General features: G+C 41.5%; 1 protein-coding gene across 1 annotated transcript; it reads right to left on the bottom strand.

Moving 5' to 3' along the window:
• Positions 1-1,949: 1,949 nt before the first annotated feature.
• On the bottom strand, positions 1,950-24,025 carry C4H2orf92 (chromosome 4 C2orf92 homolog; the record flags this gene model as incomplete). Its single annotated transcript, XM_045548906.1, has 7 exons — positions 1,950-2,325; positions 3,562-3,712; positions 5,489-5,599; positions 14,628-14,699; positions 15,586-15,690; positions 22,405-22,488; positions 23,914-24,025. Coding segments are annotated over 7 exons (768 nt in total), but the record flags the coding sequence as incomplete, so codon positions are not given.
• Positions 24,026-24,727: the final 702 nt, after the last annotated feature.

The following is a 24,727-nucleotide window of genomic DNA, read 5'->3' as shown; positions in this document are numbered from 1 at the left end:
CCTTCCCCACCATTGTCCCCATCCTCCTCCCTCCCCTCCTTGCCCCTCAGCTTATTCCACCCCTTCCCCTCACAGCCCCCTCACCCCTCCATTCCCACCCACTTCTCCCCCTCCGCTCCCCCATGCCCTGAGGGCCAGGCCTGGATGGTGGAGTTAGGGGGTGGTGGCCAGGCCGGAGTTCAGCCTGGCTAATGCTTAAAGTTTCAGGTGGGAGTTTGACTGAACTGACATCATCCTTCACTGGTATGTAGCTGATGGGACTTTCTGTGTCACCTATTTGGGGACATGGAATTTGGAATTTTCATCCATAAACAGGACAAAATGGATGTTGATGGGCAAAAGTGATGAACTGGGCTTGACATTTTCAGTTTGCCTTTCTAAACCTGCTCTCTAATGTGGGGCTCAGAAACTGATACCCCCAAATATGGTGCTTTGACACGCTGAACTGAAGGAGCCCCAGTCTCTCTGACCTCCTCCCCCTTCCTGCTTCTCAATCCTCTGTTTCTCCCAAAGTTGTTCTCTGAGTTTCCCTTATCTGGCTAATGTCTGAAATGGATGTTGATGAGCAAAAGTGATGAACTGGGCTTGACATTTTCAGTTTGCGTTTCTAAACCTGCTCTCTAATGTGGGGCTCAGAAACCGATACCCCAAAATATGGTGCTTTGACATGCTGAACTGAAGGAGCCCCAGTCTCTCTGACCTCCTCCCGCTTCCTGCTTCTCAATCCTCTGTTTCTCCCAAAGTTGTTCTCTGAGTTTCCCTTATCTGGCTAATGTCTGGACCATCAAAGAAGAAAGCAATGACCTCTGGTCCCTTCCCTGAGTTTTCATTAACTGAACTCATATCACAAGAAAGACTGACATCTGTCAACACACCTGAACAGACTTTTGTCCCAAACCATTGTCTGCTCTGCGGGGCCGGCAAACCTTGTCCCAGGCCATCGTATGTTCTTCAAGCCCATTGAATTCCCCTAAAACTCATTTACTATGCCCCTAAAATCATCCACACTTGCACATCTCCCTTTCCTCTAAAAAGAAGGGTGGTTTCCATAGTGTAGTGGTAAAAAAAATAAAAATAAAAATTTTTAAAATAATAATAAATAAAAAGAAGTGTGTATAAGCATCTGTACCCCAGTGGGATATTGGGTCATCACTCTGTGGTTTTTCCCTGTGCACACTAATACATTTATATGTCATTTCTCCTATTAATCTGCCTTTTGTCAGTTGACTTTTCAGGGAACCCTCAGGACAAAGTGGATGTGGTGGCCCCTACACTGCTCTTCTCCACCTGCTCCATGGCCTGGGAGGCTGAGGACTGGCTCCAGTGACCCCCTTCCCTTCTAGCTTCCTGCTGGGTTTGGCCAATGGCAGCCATTTGCAGGAGAGTAAAGGGTGAGGGGAGGCAAGTTCAGGATGTTTATTCTCCTGATCTCTTCCTGTTGAGTGCTCACCGTGTGCCCATGTTCCTCCACCGAAGGGCACAGCCTCTCAGAGCCTCTCTCTTACTTTTCTAGATGTTGCAACTGCTCCCTCCCTTAATGGTAACAGCTTCCCATGCTTGCTCACACCAGGGGGCTTCATCATTCTTTGTTGGTTTCCCTTAACCCTGCTCACAGCTTTATAAATAACCCCTCTTCCTCACACTCTCAATCACCCCATTCCTGTGTCCTGGTCACTCAAGCAGGAAATGACCTCTCCTTCTGGTGAGCTCCCACGATTCTTACCAGTCTCTTCATATAATACTTGCCATATTCCACCTCCCGTGAAAGATGTTTAGTGCGGCAACGTTCTCACCCCACCCTAGACTGCGGTCTTGCTCAGGGCAGAATCTGTGCCTGATTAGTCTGTGGTTCCCTCATCGTGTTTTTGTATTGTCTACATATGAAGTGTTCTCTTAATATCTGTTCAGTGCATCAATACTTTATCAAATGAGTAAATCCATAGCTTGCCAGGTTTGTCCTTGGGTAAATCTGCTGAGTCTCCTGCTCTGGCCATCAGTGCCCTGTCCGCCCTAAGCATCCTGTGGTAAAGCGCTTTGTCTTGCCCATTCAAGATCTGGACAGGAAGGTAAACGTTTTTGCAGAATACACCTCACAGCCAGAAATGCAATGTCCTGTCCGCGGTGTTTGGATGGTGAATGTCCCCACATCACAGTAGCTTCAAGTCCTGGTTTGGCTGGCCCCACCACCTGGCTTAGACACAGAAATTGCACTTCAGCTGTGTCTGTTTTTTTCCAAATTCTCTGAGATTCTTTTCTTCAGAATTTTGCCACCAAGTCTTTCCATTCATTATAAAAATATTATATGTCATGTGTGCCGGAGGAGATCTAAAACAAAACACAACAAAAACCATACTGCTCAACGAAATGCATAAGAATTCTGAGGGTCTGCTTTTTGGGCAGTGAAAGAGGCTGATGCCTCCAAGGGGCAAGGATTCTCCTTCCCGGCAGGAAGGAGTGGGCAGGAAGGAGTGTCGGCTATGAAACGCGTTTTGCCTCTGGACAGCACAGAGCCTCCGGGAAGCCCCCTTCCCCCACTTTCCCATGCAACTGAGGCCACCCACAGCTTTGTCTCTGTAGGGTGAACCCACAGTCCTGACCACTTCTTTTGGTACCTCAAGGGGCAGGGAGGAAACATGGTGGGCCTGATGGACCAGCCCTGGTTAGAGGAGGAAGCTGGACTCGAGGGGTAGGTGGCTCCAGCCTGAATGGGCTACCAGTCCCAGGAGCCTTGGCATAGGGAAAGCAATGCCACTCCTGGGTCAGAAGACATTTCATCCCCCATGCACACCTCCACCCCCTTTCCCTGGGGGCAAGCTGAGCCGAGGGGCCCTTGGGTAGCTGCTCTTCCTTCTGCAATCGGGAATGTGTGTCCCCAGGGATGCAACACAGGGCACAAAATTGGGAAGTGCAGACTATTTGTTTTGTGGCATCTGCTCATGGTCAGCCCATGGTCATAACCAAACACTCAACAGCTGGCGCTGACCAGTCACAATGACCACTGGAGCAGAGCCCTGGGGCCCACTGCTGTGCCAGGCGTTAACCCTTCATTTGCAGGATCATGGGGAAGTCAGTGGGAGGTTCTGGGAAGTGGCTTTCAATACTCTAAGAGGCAGTGCGCCTCTGTCAGTGTGAATGAGCTGAACATCAGCCCTGCTCTCACCTCTCCCCCATGGCCTCATCCCTCCCCACCCTCTTATAGTCACATTTTCCTTTCTTTTCTACATCCATATTCTATTTGCCAATCTTTCAGCCAGAGGCTATGCCCTCTTTTCCTTCAGTAGCCCTCCATATGGGGACAGGTGTGGCCTTGAGAGGACAGCATGGCCCAAACCAGGGATCCCAAAACCTGGCAGTGCATCAGAATCACCCAGGCTGTGCCTGACACCGATAGCCCAGGTCACGTGTACTTTTACGGAGCGTGCCAGTGATGCTGAAGCATAACCAGGTTTAGTGGTCCCTGCCTTCCCCCTAAATCCAGGATCAGCAGGAAGCGCCAGGGGCAACGTTGCTTCAAACACACTCGAGTTCTTGGAAGGAAGGTCAGCGCTAAGAGCCACTCACAATGGCTGTTTCCTCCTGATGCATGTGATCAACCCCAGCAGCAACAGCACGGTGGCCGTGAGGATTGCTGCCACGGAGACAGCAGCGATGATGATGTTCCTCTGCAGGAAGTGCAGAAGCTGCCCGCAGGGCATACTCCTATAGGGAACATCTAAAGGAGAAGACAGGGCAGAGTGAACCAAGACAGATCCCTGCTGAGTTACCCAGACCAGGACCAAACCTGCAAGGACAATCATTAGTTCTGCTCATAGCAGAAATGAAAACCTTGGATCTCAGCCACTGGTTCCAGAAATTCTCTTGGGGGAAGGAACTGGCTTTGTTTGGGGAAATACATTCATAAGCTGTGTGGTGGTAAGATGAGATGCTGCTGGGTGGTGGAGATGAGATGCTAGGGTGTGCGCTGGCAGGCAACAAAGCAACCAAAAAGAGGGTTCAACAAACCAGTCTGTAGGAGGTGTTCAGAGGCAGGGGAGAGGGGAGGCAGGGGCATCACAGGAGGTAGAAAAGTCCTGCAGCAAGGGCTTTTAAGAACAATGGAGGCCAGGTGCAGTGGCTCACACCTATAATCCTAGCACTCTGGGAGGCCGAGGCGGTCGGATCATTTGAGCTCAGTTTGAGACCAGCCTGAGCAAGAGCGAGGCCCCATCTCTACTAAAAAAAAATAGAAAGAAATTAGATGGACAACTAAAAATATATAGAAAAAATTAGCCGGGCATGGTGGCGCATGCCTGTAGTCCCAGCTACTTGGGAGGCTGAGGCAGGAGGATTGCTTGAGCCCAGGAGTTTGAGGTTGCTGTGAGCTAGGCTGATGCCACGGCACTCTAGCCAGGGTAACAGACTCTGTCTCAAAAAAAAAAAAAAAGAACAATGGAGGCAAATACTCAGTTTGCAGCTTTCCATAGGGCAGTAACATAACCTCTTTTCTGCTGCCTCCTCCCTGCCCCTCGGCTTCAGGCAATTCTGCTGTATATACCATCCACCTTGTGTGTGTATGTTTGCGGGGGTGGGGGGGTTTCATGTCTGCACCAACATGAGGCAAACGTAATGCCAGAGGTGATTCAAGCTTGTGTGGCTCTCTAAGGACTTAACAGAAATCTTGAGGGTAGATTTGGAATACCCCAAGCACCAGTTTGGGAGTACAAGGCAACCTTTGCTAGATTTCAAAGAAGGGAGATACCAGCTGACATGGGGGACTCCTAGAGCTTCTGTCACCCCATTTGTGATGTGACCAAAAAAGAAAAAGAAATCAGGGAAATGGGGCATAGAAGTATGACCACAGGAACCAGCTGGTGGAGGACACCCAATGATGCAGGCAGGAGAGGGCGGGCCAAGGGCCTTCTTGGGTTATGGGGAGAAAATTGGGCATGTCCAGCTTCCACCTTCATCTGTGCTATGAGAAGAGGCAGCTTATCAAGCAGCTCTAAGGGCTTTGTGCAATAATTCAGCATTTAATTTCTGAGTTAGGAAGTCACAACCCCACTATAATTTTGACAGTGGCTGGCTGCGTGGAGGGGGTGTACCGGGCTTGGTGCCGGCCTGGGCGAGTTTCTACCCACTCTGAACAGGCCTGGGCTCAGGAGTGAACAAGAATGAAGATGCTAGGCCCTTCAGGGACTAGGTCAACATTTGGCATTTACTCTCCTGCTTATTCAAAGCCTCTGTGCCCAGCACTGGCCAGGGCGTGGCAGATGACACTCATGTTATGAATGACCCTGGCTGTGTAGAAATAACTTAAAAGTGGCATCTTCTTGAAAGGGTAGTCCAATTTCTGGAGTTAGTTTAGTTCCTAATTTTAACTGCAGATCATATGCTTTTGCGGTGAATTAAAGGTGTCAGTCAAAATACCATGAAAGGCAAAAGAGACGTTCTGGAGCCATCTGTACTTAAGTATCATAAGTACTTAATTTCACGCTGTTTAGATTATTACCTGTTTTAACTGCTTCTTGAAGTGTTTCTTTATCTACAGTAGTTAATTGCTTACTTAAATCCCTGTTGGATAGAGAGGATTCTCTGACCCTTTTCTCCTCTGAAATGTGATCTACAAAAGACAAAATGTGTTTAGCTATAAACAACCATTGGCCTGTGATCAGTTCTGTTTTTATGATGAAAGTAGCTTATTCTAGAGTCAAAGTGAGGAGTTAGGGAGGGATCAAGGGAAGAGTCTAAATGTGATACAGTACATCGGCATTTTGGTTTTGTTTATTTTTTTAAATCTAACAAATTCTTGGGTAAGCCACCCCTAGCTGAGGCAGTGTTTCTCACACTCGATTGTGCATCAGAATCGCTGAGGGGCCTTATTAAAACCCAGATTGCTGGGCCCCACCCCAGGGGTTCTGATTCCATAGGCGTGGGGTCAGCCTGAGAACGTGCATGTCTCGCAGATCCCAAGAGATGCATTAGCTGCCAGTTGGGGACCACGCTTACAGGACCCAAGAAAGAACCTCTCAGCCAGTCACTGAGCCTCCCTGAGCCCCAGCCTCGGTCTCCACTTGCGTAAAATACAGATAAGACCTACCTCACAGATAGCAAAATGTTCATGAAAATAATTTTTAAACCACCAAGTACTATAAAAAATGTTTCTTGAATTGCAAGGACAAGATAGGAAAACTACCCTGAAATATGCATTTATTGGTAGAAGGATTGCAGAATAGTAGGAAGAAGACAGAGTCGAAATGAGAAATATTTGCATTCTAGCTCTGCCACTGGGACCCGCGGAAGGGCCTGAGTTCAGCTTGGAGAAAATGGGGAGGCCAGGACGGCTGTCTCCCCCAGACGCGCTGTGGCCTGGGGAGTGGCTGAGAGATGTTCTGAGAAGTTCCAGGGAGCAAATTAGAACCAATAGGTAGGTGCTCCAGATAAATCTGTTTGGACTGTTTAGTATTAGGAAGTAGAGCTATGAAAAAGGGAATAGGAGAAAATGAGAAGTAATGAATCTCAAGGCCCCAGAAGACTTCCAGGCAGGCTGGAGCCCCCAAGCCCAGATGGGAGGACTCTGAGAGCCAGGGGGCAGCTTTGGATGAGTTTGGCACGTCTTTGTTGGCCAGGTTCATGAACGGACAGAGAATTATCGAAATGTGATTAGGATTATTATGTGGGTGTATGATACCAGCCTCATGAAGTTCTGATTATTCCTGGGAAAAGAGAGGAATTTGTTCCTTATTCAACTTGTCTTAGAAAAGAGAGAAAACTCTCAATTTAATATGACTCATACTTAACTTGACTTTTGAAATAACAACTTGTCAAATCAAAGTCAAGATATGAACCGCCACAGACAGAGAACTCTGGATAGCATGGAGCTGTCCGTGAAGGGGTTGTGCCTGCCTTGCTCTCTCATAGAGCTGTAAGAAAGAATAGATTTGACACTTGAACACAGGTCTTTACTTTCCTTGTCTCTATACCCGGGCAGGGGGAGCGACAGAATTAAGAGCCACTGTCTGTACTTATCATCAATATGGTTGTAAGTTTTCATTTACCTAAGGTTCTTTGGACAGTTTGAAGGATGTTTTTCACGTGTGATGGGCTGTGATTTTGATCATTTGTTGGATTATTTCTAGTGGGGAAAAATAAGCACAATTATCAAGTTTTCTTCTAGTTTGAGCTGCTGTCCACAGACCCGGGCACACCTTTTACAAGACACATCACTTCTCAAAGGGTAATTCCCCAGCCCTCTTCCTATGCAGCCCTTTTTGACTGTTGTTTTTTTATTATTATTATTGGAATGGTCACTGCTGCCAAGGAGGAGGTGCAGTCAGTGTAGTCTGGAATTTCCCGGTCCTTGCAGAGTGGCCTCAGAGCAGCTCCCTACCTCTGAAGATGGACATGGTCAGCCCCCTTACCTGGGGCGTGTGACCCTCACCACTGCCCTCAGGGTCTGCTCAGCCCTCTTCTTTCCTCACTCTCTCTACTAGGTTGACTCTCCTATGAGCTGTGAGCTCTGGGAGGACAAGAATGCCTCATTTAGCTTTCTAGCTTCTGGCATAGTACCTATGACCAGGTAGGAGAGGTCAGTAGCTAGGTCTTGAGTGAGAGAATGAGTCTTGAAGAATCTTGGCTGCAGCCTCAGGAGAGACTCTGAGCCAGAACCACCTCACTAAAACCTGTCTCGTTAGCCAAGACTGCCATCCTCTGAAGGCTGACCAGCACCGGAAGGTCTGTTTCCAAGATCACTCATACAGCAGTTGGCAGAAGGCCTCACCTCCTCACTGGCTGTTGGCAGGGGGGTTCAGTTCCTCACCACAAGGACTTCTCCTTAGGACTGCTTGACTATCCTCACAGCATGGCAGCTGACTTTCGCCAGAGTGAGTGATCCAAGACACAGCAAAGCAGAAACCACAATATCTTTTATGACCTAATCTATGAAGTAGCACACCATCACTTCTGCCATGTTCTAGTCATTAGAAGCAAGCCACTAAGTCCAAGCCACACGCATGGGGGAGCTCCACCTTTTGAAGGGAGAGGTAGCAAAGAATTTGTGGACATATTTTAAAACCATGATACGAATGGAATTCCAAAAACCATTGCTGAGTAAAGTAAACATGTGCTTGTGTCCATATGAACATGGATTTAAATCTGCTACCTCTGGCTTTCTGCAAGAATTGTGGCTGAAGAGAAATGACTCCCTTTCTGAGGCATTTACACTCTGCAAGAAGCCTGGACCTGGGTATGTGACCTGTACCATTAAGCAGAGACCCATGAATGGTTTCCAAGATATTAATAGTTAAGTTTAGCCATATGAGATTGTTGATATTTGACCATTTTTGACCTACATAAACAGTAAGTTCAAATGACTCAACCTCACATTATAGTCTCAAGGGAAGTTTTCTAATCTACATATTTCTCCTAATTTTGAGGTTCCTAGAAACCCAAAATCACTGATTATCAAGACAAATGTGATGACCAATTTGTAATGTGATTCTTTCTTAATAAAAAAATATAATATGTAATTGACTTCAAACCTAGTTTATATTGATTGCTGCACACCTTGAGGTCTGGGAAGATAGAGGAAGATAAGCCCACTTTGTACTTAGAAAGTGATTGAGCATTGAGTCAAGCTCCTATACGGGAGAAAAATACCAAAGGTGATGTCATCTTTGGTACTGTGCAAAAGTTCTAGAAAAAATCTATCAACACTGGAGGTTGAAACCTGCCACAGAGATCTGGGAAGTGAGTCATGCTTATTCCAGGGAAGCTGAGCTCAGCGGGTTCCCGGTCCCCTCCAATGTTACCACAGTGGAGCAGACAGTGATCATAGTCAGCTTTTATATTTGAAAAAGTATTTCATACAGTGAATACTTGAAAGGGAAAACACTACCCTCATTGCTCTCCAATGGCACAGGTGGAATCCACTCGGCACGAGGCAGAATGGCTAAAGGCAGAGTTTCCAACCTTAGGGACACTGGGCTACTGGTCTGGTTAGAAAATCTAAGGACTAGTCGTAAGAAATAATGGGAATTATTGCTTTATGTGATGACTGTGAAACTTTCTGCCTCAACATTTTTTGTTTTTTTGTTTTTGTTTTTGTTTTTGAGACAGTCTCATTCTGTCACTTGAGCTAGAGTGCCGTGGTATCAGCCTAGCTCACAGCAACCTCAAACTCCTAAGCTAAACAATCCTCCTGCCTCAGCCTCCCGAGTAGCTAGAACTACACACATGCAATGTTCTTTCGCGTATCCTTAAAATGGACACAAACTACGCAAGATAACTGGTGTCTCTTATAGGCATCCTGAGTTCAAAGACCAGCACTGTCTCCTACAAGGGGCTTGACCTGTGGGAAGTTACTTAACTTCAGTTTTCACGTATGTGAAATGGGGGTATAATAATGCTACCTACATAGGACTGCTGCAGGAATTAAATGAGATCATGTAGCTGAAAACTTCCACATCTTGCACACAGAAAGTACTCAGTAAGTGGTAATTTTATCATTATAATAGTGATTATTGTTACAGAGAAATGTGTCATTCATTCATTAACATATTATTCATTTAGCAAATATTACAAAGCACCTGCTACGTGCCAGACACTAACTCCTCATCCCTGGGGACACACAGTCTAGTGACCACACCAGAAAGTGTTAAGATTCGTCTTTTGGTCATTTCAGTGTATGTACTGAAACAATGATTACCAGTAAATTTAAAGGGAGAAATGGAAGGCCTTAAACCATAAGGCATTAAATAGAACATAATGTTTGCAAAGAAAAGAGGGAGATTATAAATTAATTCTAGTGTTAAAAGAAAACTTTGTCCTAGTTCCTCCTGAAGGAAAAATAAAGGTTTGAAAGTAAACTTTCTGGAAGCAACTGAATGAAGAAATAGTTTTACAAATCACAGGCTCAAGCTAGATAGTAATCTTTCTATCCCCTGAGTATATCATTTAATTATACTTAAACAATGAGCAATTGCATGTTATTATCCAGGGGCTAAGGTACATTATTATGCAGGGACTCAGGTGTTCTAGCGCTACAGTGTACACTCCTGAGCAGGCCACAACCAACATTTGCAGGCACCAGCACAAGAGCACAAATGGATCAACAAATGGTGCTGGGAAAACTGGATATCCACATGCAAAAGAATTAAGTTGGACATTTATCCAATACCATATACAAAAATTAACTCAAAATGGATGAGAGACCAAAATGTAAGACCTAAAACTATAAAACTCTTAGAAGAAAATACAGGACAGAAGCTTCATGACATTGGATTTGGGAGTGATTTCTTTGATATGACACCAAAGGCACAGGCAAGCAAAGAGAAAATAGACAAAATGGACTTTATGAAATTTTTAAAAGACAATATCAACAGAGTAAAAAGGCACCTCACGGAATGGGAGAAAATATTTGTAAACCATATACATGATAAGGGATTAATATCCAGAATATATAGAGGACTCCTAAAACCCAACAATAAAAAAAATTCAACAATTGGCAAAGGACTTGAATAAATATTTTTCCAAAGAAGATATACAAATGGTCAATAGCACACGAAAAGATACTCAACATCACTAATCATTAGGGAAATGCAAATCAAAACTGCAGTGAAATACTACGTCATACCCATTAGGATGGCTACTAAAAAAAACCCCAGAAAATATCAAGTGTTGGCAAGGATATGGAGAAATTGGAACACTTGCGCACTGTTGTTGGGAATGTAAAATGGTATAGCTGCTGTGGAAAACACTGTGGATGTTCTTCAAAAAGTTAAAAATAGAATTCCATGAGATCCAGCAATTCTACTTCTGGGTATATACCCAAAAGAATTGAAAGTAGTTATTTGTACACCTATGTTCATAGTAGCATTTTTCACAATAGCTAACATGTGGAAGCAACCAAAGTGTTCATCAAGGGATGAGTGGATAAGCAAAATGTGGTAACATACAATGGAATATTATTCAACTTTTAAAAGGAAGGAATATTCTAACATATGCTACAACACGGATGAATCTTGAGGACATTATGCTAAATGAAATGTCAGTCACAAAAATACTGAATACTGTATGATTGCATTTACGAGAGATACTTAGAGTTGTCAAAATCATACAGCAAGTAGAATATTGGTTGCAAGGGATACCGAGAAGGCAGAATGGGAGTTATTATTTAATGCATATAGAGTTTCAGTTTTATAAAAAGAGTTATGGAGATGGATGGTGGTGATGGTTGTACAACATTATGAATGTATTTAATAACACTGAACTGTACACTTAAAAACAGTTAAGATGAAAAAATTTACATTATGTATATTTTACCACAATTTAAAACTTGGAAAAAAGAGTACAAATGGAGTAACACATATATATCAACAATTAAAAATTATAAATTATGGCTCAGTCTACATATCTAAACAAGAACCTGCTGCTTCCTTGGTAGCTAAAGGAGCCCCAAGGCTCCTTCTCAGTCCCCCTGACAGTCTGAGTGATAACACAGATTTGCTGAAACAGGACAAAAGCTGGGCTCAGGCCCAAGACTCCTGAGCAGTGACTGGACTCACCAAATGTCACCGGGACCAAGTGGGATTTATTCCAGGAATACAAGATTGGTTCAACATTAGGAAATTAGTAGCATATGCAATCTTAATAGATTTAAGGAAAAAACTTATTAGTTCCATGGATGCTTTAAATAACCTCTCATAAAATTCAACACTCACTCCTGATTTTAAAAATACTCAAGCAAATATAACAAGTGTTCGTGAGGATGTGGAGAAATCACAACCTTTGCACACTGCCAGTGGGATTATAAAACGGTGCAGCCACTATGGAAAACAGTATGGAGGTTTCTCAAAAAATTAAAAATAGATCTACCTCACAATCCCACTGCTGGGCATATCTCCTAAAGAATTGAAAACAGGGTATTGGAGAGATATTTGCACACCCATATTCATAATAGCCAAGATGTGGGGGCAACCCAAGTGTCCATCAACAGATAAATGGATAAAGAAATGTGGTATACACCACAATGGAATATTATTCATCCTTAAGAAGGAAGGAAATCCTATCATATGCTACAGTATAGATTAACCTTGAGGACATTATGCTATATGAACTAAGCCAATAACAAAAAGACAAATACGGTACGATTCAACTTTTATGAGTTATTGAAAATAAGCTTATGGAAAACAGTATGAAGAGTTCTCAAAGAACTAAAAATAGAACTACCATTGGACACAGCAATCTCACTTTGGGTACAAAGGAAAAGAAACCATTACATCAAAACGAGACCTGCACTCATATGTTTATCACAGCACTATTCACAACAGCAAAGATGTGGAATCAACCTAAGTGTCCATCAACAGATGACTGAATAAAGAAAATCCAATCATTGTGGCATATATAATGGAATACTATTTGGCCATAAAAAAGAATGAAGTCATGTCTTTTGTAGGAACATAGATGGAGCTGGAGGCCATTATCTTAAGTGAAACAACTCAGAAACAGAAAGACAAAAACTGCATATTCTCACTTAGAAATGTAAACTAAATAATGTGTACACATAGACATAGAGTGTGGAACGACAGACAATGAAGACTCGGTAGGGGAGCTACGAGGGAGGTGGATGATGAGAAATTACTTAATGGGTATAAAGTATGTTATGTGAGTGATGAATACACTAGAAGTTCAGACTTCACCATTACACAGTATATCCATGTAACAAAATTATACTTGTACCCCTTAAATTTATATGAATTTTTAAAATAAAGTAATTAAACTCATAGGAACAGAAAAAATAATCAAATAGAAATGGACACACACATTCTCAATATGAATATATGTATATATGTATGTGTGCATGTGTGTGGGTGGACAGATGGATAGATGGCTAGATAATGTCTTACTCATATTAGTCCTACAATCAGTGTCTCATCAGGAAAACCTAAAGGCATTTCCCATAAGAGCAGGAACAAAGCAGATGCCCACTGTATCTCCAACAACTACTCAGGATTGCCTTAGAGGTATTAGCAATGCAATAAACATGATAAATAAATCAGAAGCACAATAATTGGTCAAACTATCTCTATTTGCAGATTATATACAGTATATGTAGAACTGAATAAAGCAGTAGGACATAAAATTAACATACAAAAATCAAGCCTTCCTATACCCAAACATTAAGTAGGTAGAGGATATAATGACAGAGAAACCCCCCCACTCATGCTAGCAACACAGAAAATTAAATTACTTAGGAATAAACTTAACAAGATATGTGGAAAAATATCTATATAAGGAAAACTTTAACATACACTGTAAGAAAACTTGAAGAACTGAAAAGACATTCCCATTTCTGGCATAGAATGATTCAGTATCAGTTTTCCCAAAGTGAATACTGCATTATAAACTTAATGCAATACCAATAAGAACACCAGTAGGCTTTTATTGAAGTTAGACAGGTTGATACTGAAGTTCATATGGAAAAATAAACATGCAAGAAGAGCCAGGAAAACATTTAAAAAAAAAAAAAAACTACACGCTGGGCGGGGTGGCTCATGCCTGTAATCCTAGCACTCTGGGAGGCCGAGGCGGGCAGATGGTTTGAGCTAAGGAGTTCGAGACCAGCCTGAGCAAGAGCCAGACCTGTCTCTACTAAACATAGAAAGAAATTAGCTGGACATCTAAAAATATATATAGAAAAAATTAGCCGGGCATGGTGACACATGCCTGTAGTCCCAGCTACTTGGGAGGCTGAAGCAGGAAGATTCCTTGAGCCCAGGAGTTTGAGGTTGCTGTGAGCTAGGCTGACACCATGGCACTCTAGCCGGGGCAACAGAGTAAGATCCTGTCTCAAAAAAAAAAAAAAAAAAAAACTACAAAAGGGGGACTAATCTACAAGACATTAAAACATACTATGTCAGCCTCTAATTAAAACACCCCCACCCCAGGCTGGCGCATGGTCAGGCTTAGGAACCACTGGCTCAGTTCCTATGCCTGCACCCAGGTAAGACCCCAAACTTGCCAGTGATATATTTGGCCTCGTTTTTTCTTTTAAATCTCTAAGTCTTCCGAGACAAGAAATGGTTCATGGGATTCTAGTTGCTCATCCTGTCTTCAGAGCCAACCTGCCTCTGCCTTCGTCACATCCGTGAGATCAGCCTCCGCTCAGGGGCTGGAGGGAGCGCTTTCCCACGCTCCCGATGCGGAGGGAGAGAATCCCTGGGGTGTCACCTCAGGAATGCGCTCAGCCCCTGCCTACCCACCACCACCACCCGGGGGAGGAAGGGCCTTTCCGGTGAGTTTGGGAGGGGGAGCCCGGTGCCTGCGGCCAGCTCTCCGTCCTTTTGTCACTCATCTGCCTGCAGAGAACAAACACTCTGACCTCGTCTGCGCAGTCTGTTTTACAGAAGCAGGCTCTCACGGGGTGCGGGGGTGGGAAATCACGGGTATCCTAACCACGATTGGGGCGCTCTTCCTAACTCGGGGTGAAGCGCCCACGTTATCCCGGCAAGCACACGGATTTGTCTACGAGAGAGCGTGAGCGCCACCTGCCGGACCCTCGGCTTGGCTCACATTCGGTCCTGAGCTCGGGCAAGAGGACAAAGAATGACCACTTTATGACCCCCGCTCCCATTTTATCCATATGCGTTTACCATTAGCGGGAATTTTGTCCACAATGCTAAAGAAATATTCTGGTCCAGGTGAATTCCAGGCAACATTGGCTTCTTTGGTGAAATGCATGAGAAAAAAATAAGAAAAAAGGTTTTTTTCAGTACACACTTAAAGGCAGCTTGGGTCCGTTTTGTTTTACACTTTTAAGCTGAAATGCTAATATAGAATTCAACTTGTATGTGGAAACGTGTGTTTGAAAGTTAATACACCAACGTAGAGAGAGGTGTCATCTGCTGATTGCAGAGGGGCCCAAGCAGCTGCCTAGGAAACCACCCTCAGGAATTGGAATGCACATCTGTACGCATAATGCCAACCCAGTACTCATTCCTCCTCCCTGCCCGGCCCTTGCATGCACTGCTGGCAGATTTCTGATACACAGTTCTATCCTTATGACCTGTGATCAAATACCTATCTTAATCCCCAAAGTGCTACTTTTTTCCCACAATATGAAGCCACTTTGGGGAAAGAGTATGTTCTTCAGTTTTGTCATTTCTATGGGTGTGCATAAGGCAGGTCGTTTATTTGGTCTTAACATCCACTGAATGGGGTATTAATGACACTGACCCTCTCAAACCACATCATACCCTTGAAATTACAAAATGTGTTGAGTGGAACGTTATCATGCTGCTAAGGGCTCCTGTTGTCAAGAATAGGGAACCACACTTGCAAATTGGGTTCCTGTCCCCTGAACAGCCTCCTGATGCTGCACATCAGGGATCACCCCAAAATACACAGATGTTCACACTTTAGACCATAGATTCCATAGTCAGTGGAAGGTTATAGAGACGATTTCAGACATTCTTTCTTTCACAGCTCAGTTTGGTTTTGCCCCACCAGTAGTTGGTTAAAAGAATGCTAAAATGATAGCATAGCACACTTAAGATAATACATAGGCCTGTAGAACTATGTACAGTTATATTGTTAGTGACATATACTTGCTTTCTTTCATGTTTCTCTTTGTGATTGATTTGACTGCTGTTCTTGTTTCATCAAATGGTGAATGGTAATATGGAACTTTGGAAAGAACTTGCAGTAAAATTTCATCTCAAGTGAAGCAAACAAAGAGGCATGTTAATACAGGCAACGCAATATTTTTCTCTCTAAGTACATAAAACAGTTTATGAATACTGTGAATAAATGACACAAACTCAATGCATATGGGACGTTAAGCCCTAAAATACTTTGTCTTGGGAAGGGAAACTCCAACTATCTAAATCATTTCTGGAAAAGCTGTGATTGTGTGAGATATCCTAGGCAGTAAACAATGCCCACTAAAGATAGGGCCCCAAATCTCATGCCATAATTTTCCTTCTTGTTCGCATTGTCACTCTGACCCACCTCTGAGAATGTCTCCAAAATGACCCATAGAAATGGGGCAGAGGCTGTGGGGTAGAAACGGAACAGATTCGATAAGCTCAGAAAGGTCTTGGTTCATAAAACTGTTGCTAATTTTTCAAGGTTACATTTTTTGAAATATATTAAGTTCTCTTTCCCTTTTAAAGATTTCAGGCTTCTACTTTCTCTGGGAAGTAGCAGTTTTACTTTCCCTTCTTTTTGATACCATTAAATGGAATCTTTTTCTTAATTTCCTTTTTGGGTTGTTCTTTTTTAATATAGAGAAACACAACTGATTTTTGTGTGAATTTGTATACTGCAACTTTATTAAATTCATTTATTGGTTATAACAGTTTTTGTGGAGTCTATAGAGTCCAACATTTAAGATAAAGTCAACACCAAACAGAAATGATTTTACCTCTTCCTTACCAATTTGGATGCTCATTTCTTTTTCTTGCCTGCTTACTCTGGCTAAGACTTCCAGTACTATGTTAAGTAGAAGTGGTGAGAGCAGGCATCCTTGTCTTGTTCTTGATCTTAGGGGAAAGCTTTCAGTCTTTCATCATTGAGTATAATGTTATCTGTGGGTTTTTCAATAGGTTTTTCTTATGCTGAGGTCGTTTCCTTCTATTTCTGGTTTGTGGAGTGTTTTTTATCATGAAAGGATGTTGAATTTGCTTAAATGCTATATCTGTATCGAGATGATCATATGGGTTTTATTCTTCATTCTGTTATTGTAGTATATTACATTGATTGATTTTGTATGTTAAACCATCCTTACATTCCAGAAATAAATCCTACTTGGTCTGGTGCATAATCTTTTTAATATGCTGCTGGATGGAAGTAATGTTCATCAGGTGCTGGGAGGGTGGCAGGGGGAGGTGGAGATGGGTAAACTCACAACTAGTGGGTACAGAGCCCACTGTATGGGAGATGGGCATGCTTGTCGCTCTGGCTTGGGTGAGGCACAGGCATTATATGTAAACAAAATGTTTGTACCCCCATAATATTCTGAAATTTAAAAATATATATATATGCTGCTGGATTTGGTTTGCTAATATTTTATTGAGGATTTTTGCATTTTTATTTATAAGGGATGTTGGTGTGTAGTTTTCTTGTAGTGTCTTTATCTGCCTTTGGCATCAGGGTAACACTGGGCTCTCAGAATGAGTTATGAAGTGTTTCCTCTTCTTCAATTTTTTGGAAGAGTTTGAGGAGGATTGGTGTTCATTCTTATTTATACGTTTTGTAGATTTTGCTAGTGAACCCACCTGATCCTGGGCTTTCTTTCTTAGGAAGTTTTAATTACTAATTCAGTCTCTTTACTTATTATATGTCTATTCAGATTTTCTATCTCTTCTGGAGTCAATTTTGATAGTTTGTGTGGTTTCAGGAATTTTTTAATTTCATCTAGGTTATCCAGTTTGTTGGCATACAAATGTTACATTGTTCTTCTATAATCCTTTTTATTTCTGGAAAAGTAGTAGTAATGTTCCACTTTCATTTCTGAATTGATGAGTCATCTTTGTTTTTTTTTTTTTTTTGTCAATCTAGCTAGAGTTCTGTCAATTTTGTTGATCTTTTAAGTAACTAACTTTTGGTTTCATTGATTTTCTTCTATAGTTTTTCTATTCTCTATTTCATTTCTTTCCACTATATACTTTACTATTTCCTTCTTTCTGCTAGCTTTCAATTTAACATGCTGTTCTTTTGCTAGCTCCTTTTGGTATATAGTTAATTATTTTAAGTCTTTCTTCTTTTGTAATGAATCTATTTATAGCTGTAATTTCCCTCTTAGCATTGCTTTCACTGCATCCCACAAGTTTTGGTATGTTGTGTTTGATTCTCATTCATCTCAGAATAATTTCTGATTTTCCTTGTTATCTCTTCTTTGACCCATTATTTGTTTACGAGTGTGTTGCTTAATTTCCACATATTTGTAAATATTCCAGTTTTCTTTTGTTGTAGATTCCTAGTTTCATTCCATTATCATCTGAAAAGATACCTCGTACAATTTCTATCTTGTTCATTTTATTAAACCTGTTTTCTGTCCTAACATATGGACAATCCTGGGGAATATTCCACGTGTAGTTCAGAAGAATGTATATTCTGCTGTTGTTGGGTGGATTGTTCTGTATATGTCTATTAGATATGATTGGTTTACAGTGTTGTTCGGGTCTTCTATTTCTTTGGTGTTCTTCTGTCTAATTGCTCTATTCCTTATTGAAAATAGGTTATTAAAATCTCCAACTATTCTTGTCTTTTGTAAATGTTTTGTTTTAAACCCTATTTTGTCTGAAAATAATATAGCCACCCCAGCTCTCTTTTGGCTACTATTTGCATGATACACATATTCCATCCTTTTACTTTCAATCTCTTGTGTTCTTATACCCTAAGTAAATCCCCTGTAGACAACATACACATAGATGGGTTTTTTAATCCAATCTCCTAATCTCTTCCTTTTAATGGTTTAATCACATCTAAAGTGATTACTGACAAAGAAGTATTTAATCTGACCTTCAGCTATTTGTTTTGTGTGTTGTATTTTTTCCTCAATTTTCCATTACTCTTTTTAGTTAGTTTTTTATAATGTTCCATTTTGATTTCCCTTCTTTTTTCTTTTACTATATATTTTTTAGCTATTTTCTCATGGTTACATTAAGGACACCTAGTTAAACTTAAACATCTAGTTATCTTAAACTTATAACAACTGGCTGGGCACAGTAGCTCATGCCTGTAATCCCAGCACTTTGGGAGGCCAAGGCCAGAGGATCACTTGAGACCAGGACTTTGAGACCAGCCTGGGCAGCAAAGCAAGACTCTGTCTCTACAAAATTGTTTTTAAAAACTTAGCCAGACATGGTGGCATGTGCCTGTAGTCCCAGCTACTTAGGAGGCTCAGGCAGGAGCATTGCTTGAACCCAGGAATTTGAGGTTATAGTGAGCTATGATTGGGCCACTGTACTTTCAGCTCAAGCAACAGAACAAGATCCCACCCCTAAAAATAAAAATTAAAAAAATTATAGGCCAGGCGTGGTGGCTCACACCTGTAATCCTAGCACTCTGGGAGGCCGAGGCGGGTGGATAGCTCGAGGTCAGGAGTTTGAGACCAGCCTGAGCAAGAGCGAGACCCCGTCTCTACTAAAAATAGAAAGAAATTATCTGGCCAACTAAAAATATATATAGAAAAAATTAGCCGGGCCTGGTGGCACATGCCTGTAGTCCCAGCTACTCGGGAGGCTGAGGCAGTAGGATCGCTTGAGCCCAGGAGTTTGAGGTTGCTGTGAGCTAGGCTGACACCACGGCACTCACTCTACCCCGGGCAACAAAGCGAGACTCTGTCTCAAAAAAAAAAAAAAAATTATAAACTTATAACAACCTACTTTGAATAGTATCAGCTTAGTTTCAATAGTATACACTCTGCTCTTATATATCGTCATACCCTCATTCCCTCCCCCTTTGTATTGTTATTGTTATTGTCACAGATTATATCTTTATATATTGTACACCCATTAACATAGATTTTTAATTGTTACTTTATGTATTTGCCTTTTAAACAATATAGCAAAAAGACTACTACCTACCTGGAGATAACAAAAAATAATAATGATAATGATAATAATAACAAACAAAAAACAGAGAAGTTACAGACCCACCAAAAGTACAATAATATTAGCTTTTATAGCTGGCAGTAACCTTTACTAGTGTTTTTTTTTCCCCCTATGGCTGCAAGTTACTGTCTAGCATCCTTTCATTTCAGCCTGAAGGGCTCCTTTAGCATTTCGTGTAGGGCAGGTCTCTCAGCCTTTGTTATCTGAAAATGTTCTGTTTCTCCTTTATTCTTTTTTTTTTTTTTTTTGAGACAGAGTGTCATTTTGTTGCCCTGGCTAGAGTGAGGGCCATGGCGTCAGCCTAGCTCACAGCAACCTCAAACTCCTGGGCTTAAGTGATCCTACTGCCTCAGCCTCCCGAGTAGCTGGGACTACAGGCATGTGCCACCATGCCTGGCTAATTTTTTTTCTATATATGTTTCAGTTGGCCAGATAATTTCTTTCTATTTTTAGTAGAGATGGGGTCTCGCTCTTGCTTAGGCTGGTCTCGAACTCCTGACCTTGAGCAATCCACCCGCCTCGGCCTCCCAGAGTGCTAGGATTACAAGCGTGAGCCACCACGCCCGGCCTCTCCTTTATTCTTGATGGATAGTTTTGTCAGATATAAAATTCTTGCCTGAAAGTATTTTCTTTTTCAGGACTTTAAATATGCTATTATTATTATTATTACTATTACTACTACTATTATTATTATTATTATTATTTTAGAGACAATGCCTTGCTCTGTAACCTCTAACTCATGGGCTCAAGCGATCCTCCCACCTCAACCTCCCAAAGTGCTAGGATCATGAACATGAGCCACTGCAACCAGCCTTTAATTATGCCTTTTGGCCTCCATAGTTTTTGAGAAGAAATGAGCTGTGAATCTTATTGAGGATCTCTTATATGTAATGAATCACTTCTCTTTTGCTGCCTTCAAGATTCTCTGTGTCTGGCTTTTGACAATTTGACTATAATGTGTTTCAATATAAATCTCTTTGTCCATTTCTAAACATAAAATTATAAAACATACAAAGAAACAAGAAAGTATGAATCACTCACAGGAAAAAGGAATTTGGCAGAACTCATTCCTGAGGAAGTTTATAGTTCTTCTTGGGTCATTTAGCTTCTTGGATGTGTATATTCATGCCTTTCATCAGATTTGGGGAGTTTTGGGCCATTATTTCTTCAAATATTTTCTTTGCCTTTCTCTCTCTCTTCTTCTTCTTCTTAGATTCCCATAACATGTATTTTTGTATGCTTGATGGTGTCCCAAAAGTCTCACATGTTCTATTTATTTTCTTTTCATTCTTTTTCTTTCTGTTCCTCAGACTGGATAATTTCAATGTCTTCTCTTCAAGTTTACTGATCTTTTCTTCTGCCCGCTCAAATCTGCTGTTAAACTTCTCTAGTGATTTTTTCATTTCAGTTATTGCATTTTTCAGCTCCAGAATTCGTCTTTGGCTCCTTTTCATAATTTCTATCTTTTTATTGATATTCTCAATTTGTTTATGCATTGTTTTCCTGATTTCCTTAAGTTCTTTGTCCATGGTTTCCCTTAGCTCATTGGACATATTTAAGACAGTTGACTTAACACCTTTGACTAATAATTCCAATGCCTAGCCTTCCTTAGGAATGAGTTCTGCCCAATTCCTTTTTGCTGTGAGTGAGCCATACTTTCCTGTTTCTTTGTATGTTTTATAATTTTATGTTGAGAAATGGACATTCTAAGTATTATATTTTGGTAACTCTGGAAATCTAATCCTCCCACTTTTCAGGGATTGCTGTTTTTTCTTGTCAAGGGCTGACACCATCCATTGGTGACTTTTTCAAACCATTTTTGCAAAGTGTACATTCCTTGTTATGTGAGGGTACTGAATTTCCTGTTTTGTTATCTCTGAGGTCAGTCAGTGACCCAGCAAAGGCTTCCTTAAGTGTCTATCTCCCAAAGGGAAACAAAAAAAATTGTCCCTTCAAATCCCCTTAACAGCCCATTGGATTTTTAAATGGATGTTTAACATTTAAACAATGATCAGTCTCAGTGCCAGCCCCTTGGTAATCTAAAGTAGCAATCAACAATCACAACACACACCCCAAGTTTTGGAGGACCAGGTCCCTATTTCCACCCTGGCACCAGCAGGCCACCAGGTATATGGACTGCTATTCACACAGCTGCTTGCCACAGGGCTTGGGAATGGAGAATAGTAGCGCTACATGAAATGATGAAATTCACCAAAATTTACAAGCCTCTTTATCAAGCTCACCGCTGGACACTGCAAGTGTTCAACTAGACATCAATGCTCTATAATAGCTACTTAAGTTAGTTCTTGCCAGCACCATTGTTGTTTTGGTGAAGGTACAGATTCCTGGAGCTTCCCACCCCACTGTCTTCCATCTGGGCCTTAGTTTATCTCAAGAGGTAAATGAGAGGCTTAGGGTAGGTCAGTGAGTCACAGCCTAGAATCACCAGCAGGGCTTGAAAACTGCTGATGCAAAGGTCTCACCCCACACCACAGAATCTGATTACTGGGGGTGGGGTGAAATGTCTCTTTTTACCATATGAATATGGGATTCTCCTGCTCCCGGAAGATGGCCCTGCTCCTCCTACATGGATTACTCTTTGAGAACCAGGGTCCTTTCCAACTGTTTATTTTCTATGTTTTGTTTAATTCCTTGGCACTTTGACACTTTGAGGAACAGATTCAAGCCTCAAGGCAAAGCACTTGCTTTCCCTTCAATCCAGCAGAAACAGGTCACCTGGGAGACAGTCACAAGGACAAACCTGTAACTCTTCAAATACAGCCTAAAGGTTTCACATGAGGAGATTACTTACCAAATATTTTAGCCAAGTGTTCCTCTCGCTTAGTTGAACTTGATGAAAATTCAAAATTTTTCAAGCTCGTTTTTTTGGAATAACCTGTGGGAAAATAAAACTTAGCTGGAATTAAAACTTTTGTTGTATCTGTATATATTCTCTTTAAATTAATAGTCTTCTGCATAGTATTTTGAGAGGCGCATCATATAGCTGGCCTACACCCATCTATTCTGAATGCCACAGAGCATTCATGAAGTATCGTGATCCTCTGAAGTTCCAACACAAAACCAAGAACTAAGCTCATTTTCACAAGATTTCTTTTTAAAAAAAAATTTTTTTTAAGAGAAAGGGTCTCACTCTGTTGCCCAGCTGGTCTCAAACTCCTGGCCTCAAATGATCCTCCTACCTTGGCCTTCCACAGTGCTGGGATTACAGACGTGAGCTATCACATCTGGCCCACAAGGTTCTTGGCAGACAATATGCATAGCAGTTGAGTAATTTGTGCACATAGCAGCTTTAACTCTACAGGAAAATTTGTAGAAAGGTCTGCATGGTGTATGCCAAATGATTTTAAGTACGGCTACTTTCATCCGGTACATGGAAAATGCACAGTTCTCTCTTAATGAGACATTGATGAATCAGGAATAGATACACTTAATCATGCAACCACTTTGCTAAAAATGTGTTTATCATACTGTGTCAGCCAAGAGAACATAATAAAACGTGGTGCAGGGCAAGCTATCAAGATTATGCAGTAAAATGTTCACACTTTTTCTTAATTGTGTGGCTCATGCATTGACATTAGTTATAAAGTTGGTTTACTGATAGTCTTATAATTCACAGCATACATGCCTGGCTTATCCTAATTAGCCTTTCTCAATTTTCTTCCTAATGTAGATATTGTCCATCTTAAAGGGTTTCTCTATTATTTATGGGATTTGGAGCTAAGGTGTGTGTGTTTCTTGTTTGTTTGTTTGTTTGTTTTTGCATATGAGACCAGTTGGTCCCTCTCAGCTTGGGCATTTGAGCATCAGTACTAAATCAGCTCTGCTGCTGTGGGCAAATATTTTACAGAGGCTGGGGTGGAGGTGGAGGTGATGGGGAGGGATATGGGAAGGCTTTGCTCTCCCTAGCCAGTGACTGGGGCACTCATGGGCAGTGAACTGTAAAGTGCTGTTGAATAGAAAGTTATCACACTACTCACAGCTCATGATGCAAGGAACACTGAAGCCCACTTGCAAATTGGTTTCCTGTCCTCTGAACAGCCTCTAGAGTGCAGAACCTGCCTAACTCTACACACCAGGGATCACCCCAAAATACAGGGATAGTCACACTTTAGACCATACACTCCCATAGTTGGTGGAAGGTTACAGAGAGGATTTCAGACAATTCCTTCCTTCTCATCTCAATTTGGTTTTTCTCCACAAGTAGTTGGTTTAAAGGATGCTAAAAGGATAAGGTAGTATAAATAATACAATACATAGGTCTATCGAAATATGAGCACTTATTGTAACAACATATACTTGCTTTCTTTCATGACTCTCTTTGTAACTGATTCAACTGATGATCTTGTTCCATCAAATGGTGAATCATATGGAACTTTGGAAAATACTTGCGGTAGAATTTCATCTAAAGCAAAGCAAACAAAGTCATGTTAACACTGGCAATGTAGGATTAATATATTTTGCTCTTTAAGTACCTAAAGTGGTTTATGAGTACAGTGAATAAATGATACAAACTCAATCAATATGGGACATTATGCCCTAAAATGGCTTGTCTTAGGAAGGTAAACTCCAATTACCTAAATAATTTCTGGAAAATTGTAATTGCACAAGATATCCTGGACAGTAAACACTGTCCACTAAAGATATGGCCCCAAATCTCATGATATTTAGTATCATAATTTTCTTTCTTGTTCCTGTTGTCACTCTGACCCATCTCTGAGAGTGTCCCCCAAGCCATCCCTACATATGAATAAACCACTTTCCTGTTTCTACAAGATGCACCTCATTTTCTTCCTTTAAGATCTTATTCCCTCTCCTAGGAAGCTTTACACAGTGAAAATCTTGATTTTGTGGCAGACAGAACTAGACCCAAACCCTGATTGTATAAAATATAATCACGGGCAAGTAACTTTACCTCTTGGATCTTCGGTTCCCACACCATTAGGATGGGGATACTATTATTTAACTCATGGGACTTTTGTGAAAATTGAATAAAACAATGTCTGTAAAAGTATTAAACACAGTGACAGTGTAAGGATCATGCTGAAGGCAAAATATCCGGAAAGTGTCCATCACCGTCTTTTTTATAACAGTAACCCCCAGATCAGCTAGTAACT

The sequence above is a fragment of the Lemur catta genome, chromosome 4, assembly GCF_020740605.2.
Source record: "Lemur catta isolate mLemCat1 chromosome 4, mLemCat1.pri, whole genome shotgun sequence".
In the NCBI taxonomy this organism is placed as follows: Eukaryota; Metazoa; Chordata; class Mammalia; order Primates; family Lemuridae; genus Lemur; species Lemur catta.
Note: the sequence above shows the minus strand (reverse complement) of the source record. Positions and strands in the feature narration are given on the sequence as shown.